The 8,600-nt window shown below is 47.6% G+C and overlaps 1 protein-coding gene across 1 annotated transcript in view; it reads left to right on the plus strand.

Moving 5' to 3' along the window:
• The first annotated feature begins 1,182 nt into the window (after positions 1–1,182).
• plxna3 (plexin A3) overlaps positions 1,183–8,600 on the plus strand; it is a 43,708-nt gene continuing 36,290 nt past the window's right edge. Inside the window, exons 1-3 of the mRNA XM_047039832.1 lie at positions 1,183–1,308; positions 7,866–7,989; positions 8,286–8,442. Coding sequence (XP_046895788.1) covers positions 7,942–7,989; positions 8,286–8,442 — 205 coding nt within the window. The 5' untranslated portion in view covers positions 1,183–1,308; positions 7,866–7,941. The remainder of the gene's footprint in view (positions 1,309–7,865; positions 7,990–8,285; positions 8,443–8,600) is intronic.

An 8,600-nucleotide genomic window follows, 5' to 3' on the forward strand; every position in this document is an offset into this window, starting at 1 on the left:
GGAAAACTACTTAACATGGACGTTCCACATTATTAAGCAGGCCACAAGTTTCAAGCGATAAGGGAAAGAAAAAGGATCTGGTAGGCCCTTTAGGGTCGCTGAAGGTGTGAAAAAGACCTCGGCCAAGTCAATAGAGGTTCTGACTGACCACTGTCTTCCATGGTACAAAAAGAAGAACCGTGCTTTCCGCAGCAAAATCATCTCCCTGCATGACCTGCTCTAGGAGGCTATTCTGACATTCTGCAAATACATTCAAGCAGAAACTCTCCAAAAACTCACAAGTTCAATTGATGCAAGAATTGTGAAGGTGATATTAAAAAAGGGGTCCTATGTTAACATGTAACTTGCCCTGTTAAGATTTTTTGATTGAAATAGCTTTTGATTTCCGTAAATATGACCTCCTAATGCTGCAAATTCAACAAATGACAATTTTCAGTTCTTTACAACCTATAAATGTTTTGAAACTCTGTTGTGCATAATCATTTGGAACAGTGCTTTTTGAGTAAAAAGAAAATACTGTTATCATTGGGAGGTCTGTTCGCTGAAATTTGAATTATACCCTAACAATTGATGGCTTGAAAATTATACTGACTGTCATTTGCATCAACTATTTAGTAAAATCTGAGAAATATCGAATTTGCATAATAATTTGGAACGCGGTGTAGAACAGAACAGAATAAAACGGACACTGAAATTGAACATAAATTCCATACACAACATCACGTAAGCATCCGAGCCATGTCGTCTATCTCCCAGAGCACAGACACTGAGAGAACAGTGTGTGTATGTAAGAGAACACTCTCGGTGTTTAGGAAAATCAATCCAGTCCTCGTGTCAAGGGATTGTTTTCTTCGGAGCTCCAACATCCTTGGAAATGGCAGCCTTTTCTCTCCCCGTGACTCTGCGTCCCAGGCTGCAAACCCCAGTCATGTAAACACTGTGACAAACCGGTGCGCCTTTACAATTGGCTTTGACACTTCCTTCACATTCCAGCAGGAGGAGGCTCATGCGTGACAGAGCCAGCGACGGTGAGAAAGCACAGACGGCACACACACACCGCCGGAGAGTGTGTGTGTGTGCGTGCGTGCACGAGTTGGTGCAGTACGTGCGGACCAGCAAACGCACATGTGTGTGCGTGCACAGGCGTATGTGTCAGAGTGTGTGAGTTCAGACATAAACAGCCTCTGTGTGTGTGTGTGTGTTCCAGGTGACCAGAGTGCCAGTGGAGAGCTGTGGACAGTACACCTCCTGTAAGACCTGTCTAGGGTCAGGAGACCCACACTGTGGCTGGTGTGTCCTGCACAACAAGTAAGTCTATCCATTCATCTGAACATCCATCTGCCCCTCCACCCATCCGTCCATCTGTCTACCCGGCTATCCATTCATCCATTGTGTCTGTGAAGAGTAAGTGTTCCATGGTCGTAAGTAACCTTAACGGTGAAGCATATCAGCCAGCTGTGTCTGACGTTATGTACAGCCACAACCAATACTGTACAAAGCTGTCAATCAACCAATACTGTACAAAGCTGTCATTCAACCAATACTGTACAAAGCTGTCAATCAACAAACACTGTACTCTGTAGAAAGACAAGTCTATCAGCCAATACAGTACACTGTAGAAAGACGTTTCCCCGACAACCAGTAAACAAAGGCTGCACCTGTTCCCTGCGTTGCTGGAGAGCCTCGTCTCATATATCCAGTCGTGCTAGCCCTCCACGAGGCTGACCTCTGTGGATCCAGCTGGACTGACCCTGTGGATGGAGGGTCGGGCAGGAGGAAGCAGGCCGGTCCCAGCAGAGTGATGAATGGGGACAGGGTACGGAGCACCATCTGCAGGGCCGGGGCACGGCCACGAACTGGTCCCACTGGTTGCCACGGTGACATTTGATACTCAATCTAGCGAGGGAGATGGAGGTTCTGTTTCAAATCAGGGAGACCAGATGCTGCTGGAGACTGGAACACACCACACACACACACAAACACACAAACACACATGTATATGCACACATTTCACAGAATAGCACATACGCACAAATGCACGCCCAGGACCATACATGTATGACTCTCTCATGACAGCTTGGAGAGTGGGGCCGTGAAGGAGCAGGTGACAGCTGCCCCTAGATGTGCTGTTTCCTGCTGACCCCTGACCTCTGGGCGGCAGATGGCAGGGAGGCAGGAAGTGGTGGGACCGAGCTGGCGTTGAGCCAGACCTCCCTCCTTCACCCCTCCCTCACCCCTTCTCCCTCTCCTGTCATCAGCCTCTGTGCTTTTTCGGTCAGATCCATTGTAGATGGAGGGAGAGAGAGAGAGACAGACAGAGAGACAGACAGAGAGGGAGACAGAGAGGGAGACAGAGAGGGAGACAGAGAGGGAGACAGAGAGGGAGACAGAGAGAGACAGAGAGGGAGACAGAGAGGGAGACAGAGAGAGACAGAGAGGGAGACAGAGAGAGGGAGAGAGAGTGAGAGAGAGAGAGAGAGAGAGAGAGAGAGAGAGAGAGAGAGAGAGAGAGAGAGAGGCAGGAAGAGAGAGGACTAAAGGGAGATGGCTGTGCTCTGTGTTGTGTCAGGGAGAGAGTGCCGACAGACAGGTGTGAACACACATATCCATGTGGCTCCACGTGTGGAATTATTGTGTTCCGTATTCAAGACGACATGATGAGTATGCAAATGTATGCATACTGTATATAATATGTGTGTGCGTGTGGATGTGTCAGTGAGCTCCAGAGTGGCAGGGCCCGGTGCAGTGACAGGCCTGTGACAGGCAAGGCTGTGTGATAAGCAGAAACCCCGTCAGACTGAAGGCAGAGCCGCTCCCCAGAGACCACAGCTCTGATCCAGCAGGGGGAATAAAGCCACGGGCTCCAGAAATAACACGCCGTGCTGGGCTGCTTTCTCTAATCACTCACATGAAACATCATCTAGACCTCACATGTGATGCGGCGGTGCTCAGACAGCAGCGGGAGGATTTTCTTCTTCTTCGTGGTGGTGGTGGGCTAACAAACTGCATTTTTTTGTGGGATGTGTGCAGCGTTTCGAATGTTTGAAGACTTTGTGGTGTTTTTGGGGGGTAGTTTCTATTTAAACAATGTCCATCCATCTTGCTTTCCTACCTACCTTCCTTCCTGTCTTTCTTTCTTTCTTCCCTTCTTCCTTCCTTAATACTTCCTTCTCATTCATCCTCCGGTGTGATGGTGGACTGCAGAGGGTTCTTGGCCTGTCCTCTTCTCTAGCTCTGTCCTCACCCAGGCTTGCCTGGTCGTCCCATCTGCAGTCAGATGAAGGCATCATTGTTCTCCCTCCCCTGGACCTCCACCACAAAGACGGCCCCTTCCTTTTGGAAGTTCAAATAGCGACTAAATCTTTCCCTCTCTTTTTCACGTCCCTCCTTCATTCCTCAACACCTCCGTCACGATAACCATCTTTAATTAAGATCCCGGTCCCTGATTGGTGAACCAATTAGCATAAGTTCACTGCAGCTGCTGGATGGAGAACGTTGTTTGTTGTGCATATTAATGAGGCGGTCCCCCGAGCCTCCTGGTGACCTTGGCGCGGCCGGAGCACCGGGTCACCTGACTCGGAGGGATGGATGGATGGATAAAGAAAATCTATGGCTTCTACGTTCTTTGGTTTGACGGTCGTCACACCTCCCCTCTGGGGCTGTTATCTACGGAGATCCTTCATGGGGATGTGTCATGTAGCTCTGGGGCTCAGCTAGTATCCCAGCCACCTCCTACCTGTGTCTGAAGAGAGGGAGAGAGATGATTAGGTGTTACTGGTGGCTGTACGAGATGGCAGTGAGGCTGGAGGCTGTGACCTGCAGCTCTGGAAACCGTTTTGTCAGGCTTGTTGAATCTTAATATCCTGAGTTGGGCTGCCATATCTGCTATTCCCAGGGGAGGTTGGGTTGCCATGAGAGCTGGCTTTTCAGAAAATAACCCCCCTCCACTGCCAAACGTACTGTGGCTTTGTGAGGACAGGTTTTACCTGCTTCCTTCCCTTACACCTCCCTTCCTCTCTCTCCCTCCCTCACTCTCTGTCTATCTCTCTCCTCCCCCTCTCTCAATGTCACTCTCAATCTCTCTCTCACTCAATCTCTCTCTCACTCAATCTCTCCCTTTCTCTCTCCCTCACTCTCTGTCTCTCTCTCTTCCCTCCACCCTCTCTTCATCTCTCTCCCTTGTTCCTCTTGTTGTCTGTCTTTGTCTGCAGATCCCTCTGGGCTCCTTAGCCTCTAGCCATCATGCTAGCCCGCTACTGAGGCTTGGGCCGCCCGCCACACAAGAGTGCACCCTGGGAAATGGCTCGTGTCCATGGCAACGGCAGGGATAGGGGACATGTTGGCTGGTTGTTTGGCTGCGAGATTCACATTCAGAATCCATGTCAGTCATTTCCGTTTGCCCTGCTAGCACGTGTGTGTGGATTTTTGAGGTTGAGGGGCCGGTGTGTGTGTGTCTGTGTGTGTGTGTGTGTGTGTAGCGTGGGCCGCTTCCCTTTAAAAGCACTGCTCGCTCCAGAAGCATCACTATTGTGGCGATAAAAGGCGAAGGCCATGTTGGGACGGCTCTCCAGCACCCGCCAGCCTCCTGGCTATTAATACACAGCGCCCGGCTCCAACGACCAGGAAACACCTCAGTATTCATCTCAATGAGACACTGAAAGACTAGCAGGCGAAATTGTGTATAATTATCAGGATAGATATAATCATAATTTTTACCACCAATATAATTAGGAGTACCACCACATGATATGACATCCTGCTTAGTATGTGCTCTTAGTTTTTTACTGTGATTATATCACTGTCAAGAATATGCAGCCTGTTGGTCATTCAAGAGACAATGGTACATTGGTTAACACTGGTGTATCAGAAGAGCGTGCGAGAAGCCATTCCTCCCCCCTCTTCCTGAGGAAAAGACATGTGATCAGTGTCGGGCCTATCAGTGCTCTCCCCTGTCTGCTGGGGCGTCGCCACCCTACAGTCAGAGTCAAATGGATGATTACCCCCTCCCCCCTTCCTGCCCCTCCCCGCCCCCATATCAATTACTGATCTCATTGATCCCGCCTATGTGTCCCTGAACACACCAGTTAACCCCCCCTCCCCCGCCACCGTATTTAATGACATCATTATCATGACTGGGAGATTTACATGTGTTAGAGAAGCCTCCTCTCTTCCATCTGATATCATCACATGGGTCTGGTGAGTCACCGGGAGAAACGGAACGTTCCAGGTGTGTGTGTGTGAGTGATGGCCTGTTCCAGAGGGCAGACGGTGACAGCAGCAGGTAGCAGGGGAGCAGGTAGCAGGGGAGTGTTGGGCTGTCTTGGTGGGACCGTCACGCACACAGACACCAGGCCGCCCAGCTGCTCACAGGAAACGAGCCGTGGACTCACCATGAACTGGGAGCTGTTATTCAACTGACCTCATTCTCATTCTCCCCGCCTCCCTCAGCCTCCTCCTAGGCTCGTCATCCGCTCCTTTCTTCTTCTCTCCTCAGTGTTCTTTCTCTCTCTTCCTTTCCTCACCTCTCAGAGCACAGCACAGACTGCAGTCGCTACATTTTTAATCCCACCCATTCTCCCTCTCTCCTCTCCTCTTCTATCTCTCTCTCTCTCTCGCGCTCTCTCCCGCTCTCTCCCCAGACATACAGTGCCCTCCAAAAGTATTGGAACAGTGAGGCGAATTCCTTTATTTTTGCTGTAGACTGAAAACATTTGGGCTTGACATCAAATAATGAACGTGAGACCAGAGATCAACGTTTCAGCTTTTATTTCCAGGTATTTACATCAGGATCTGATGCACAACTAAGAAAATATCACATTTTGTTTAAATCCACCCATTTGTCATGTGATCAAAAGTATTGGAACAGATATACTTAAAACATATTTAAGTGAATAAGACTTAATATTTAGTTGCAAATCCTTTGCTTTCAATAACTGCAGCAAGTCTGTGACCCATTGACGTCACCAAACTTTTGCATTCTTCCTTTTTGATGCTTTCCCAGGCTTTCACTGCAGCCTCTTTCAGTTGTTGTTTGTTTTGTGGGGTTCCTCCCTTCAGTCTCCTCTTAAGCAGGTAAAATGCATGCTCTATAGGGTTTAAGTCTGGAGATTGACTTGGCCAGTCTAATACCTTCCATTTCTTGCCCCTGATGAACTCCTTTGTTGTTTTGGCAGTGTGTTTTGGGTCGTTATCTTGCTGCATGATGAAGGCTCTGCCAATCAGTTTGGTTGCATCTTTCCTTAAATTGGCAGACAAAATGTTTCTGTAGACTTCCGAGTTCATTTTGCTGCTGCCATCATGTGTTACATCCTCAATGAAGATTAATGAGCCCGTCCCAGAAGAAGCCATGCAAGCCCAAGCCATGACATTACCTCCACCGTGTTTCACAGATGAGCTTGTGTGTTTGGGATCATGAGCAGTTCCTTTCTTTCTCCAAACTTTAGCCTTTCCATCACTTTGGTAAAAGTTAATCTTTGTCTCATCAGTCCATAAAACTTTGTCCCAGAATTTTTGAGGTTCATCTCTGTACTTTTTGGCAAATTCCAGCCTGGCCTTCCTATTCTTCTTGCTAATGAGTGGTTTGCATCTTCTGGTGTAGCCCTTGTACTTTTGTTCATGAAGTCTTCTGCGAACAGTAGATAGTGATACCTTCACTCCTGCCATCTGGAGGTTGTTGCTGATCTCACTAACAGTTGTTTTAGGGTCTTTCTTTACAGCTCTCACAATGTTTCTGTCATCAACTGCTGATGTTTTCCTTGGTCTACCTGTTCGACGTCTGTTACTTAGTACACCAGTAGTTTTCTTCTTCTTCAGGACATTCCAAATGGTTGTACTGGCTATGGCCAATGTTTCTGCAATGGCTCTGATTGATTTTCCATCTTCTCTAAGACTCACAATTGCTTGTTTTTCACCCAAAGACAGCGCTCTGGTTTTCATGTTGTTTTCACCTCTGAATACAGTCTGCATAGACAAAACCTATCTTACCCAATCTGAACCTGAGTGTAGACATTCAGTGGTATTTATTGATTGAATAATGTATGTAATAGGACACACCTGGGCAACAAAACACACCTGTCAGTCACATGTTCCAATACTTTTGCTCACGTGACAAATGGGTGGGTTCGAACAAAAAGGTGATATTTTCTAATTTGTGCATCAGATCTTGATGTAAATACCTGGAAATAAAAGCTGAAACGTTGATCTCTGGTTTCACATTCATCGTTTGATGTCAAGCCCAAATGTTTTCAGTCTACAGCAAAAATAAAGGAATTGGCCTCACTGTTCCAATACTTTTGGAGGGCACTGTATGGCTGTAATTACAAGTAAACAAATCATTAATGGTGTGCGTCTGGTCTGAAAACAGGCCTGTGAATCTCTCCGTTCTAATTCTAGTTTTTCTAGAATTAATCACAGGAACTATAGATGTTCCAAAGAAGATCATAAGAAATTACGATATATCACATTTTGAAGGTTAATAAAATAGATGCTTACAAAAGAAGGAGCGATGTTCTGAAATAGAATACTGTGCAGTATACCTCTACAGCTGTTAGCCTCCAACCTGTCCAACTGTTGAACCACAGAGACATGTCTTGCAGTGGTGCTGCTGTTAGGAGGGTTCACTAGCTGCCCACAGACAGAACAGACACATAGACACACACACACACACGGACCCATACACACACACACTGTTTCATATACCTTTAGGCAGCACACAACAACCTCAAACAGGAATCTGCCAGATATCAAACCTGGTATCTTTGTGTCATCGTGTCCTCACCATATGTGTGGTATGGTGTTATTGTAATGTGATTACCTCTGAGTCATCTTCTCTCCCATCCTAATTCGCTTCCTGTTCCCTGTTCCAGGTGCTCCAGACAGGAAGCTTGTGAGAAGTGGGCGGAGCCTCAGCATTTCAACGTGGAGTTGGAGCAATGTGTTGACATGAGTGTAACCCCTAACAACATGTCGGTGACCTCCAACCCCACACAGGTAACTGCACAACGCACACTGCACCCTGTCAACACGGTAACTAAACCTGGTCACCATGGTAACAGGATCCGGTCGCTACGGTAACAAAACCAGGTCAGCACAGTAGCTACACACCTTGAGAAGTTCAGAGACTGGAGACAGGTGGTGCATGTCAAACTTAACCTGACTGAAGATTAATTACATTAACATTACAATCTCTCACTTCTCTCTCTCTCGCACTCTCTCTTTTCTGCTCTTTCTCTCTCGCTCTCTCTCGCTCTCTTTCTCGCTCTCTCTCTATCTCTTCCGCTCTGTAGTTGAGTGTGAAGGTGGTGAATGTTCCAGACCTGTCTGGAGGGGTGACCTGTGTGTTTGAGGAGTTAAGTGACACTCCTGGGGAGGTGCTGTCAGCTGGACAGGTCCTCTGTATGTCCCCCTCCCTCCGAGACCTGCCCCCACACACACAGACCTACGGTAAGGATTGCACACACACACACACACACACACACACACACACACCCCTACGATAAGGACAGCATTGACATTGAGACTGAATCTTCCCTTTGACATTGTTTTGTACGCCCATACCTTCCTCTTACCAAATATGGTGTTGCTGTTGCATGTGAGCGGGC

Source organism: Hypomesus transpacificus, chromosome 18, assembly GCF_021917145.1.
Source record: "Hypomesus transpacificus isolate Combined female chromosome 18, fHypTra1, whole genome shotgun sequence".
Classification (NCBI taxonomy): Eukaryota; Metazoa; Chordata; class Actinopteri; order Osmeriformes; family Osmeridae; genus Hypomesus; species Hypomesus transpacificus.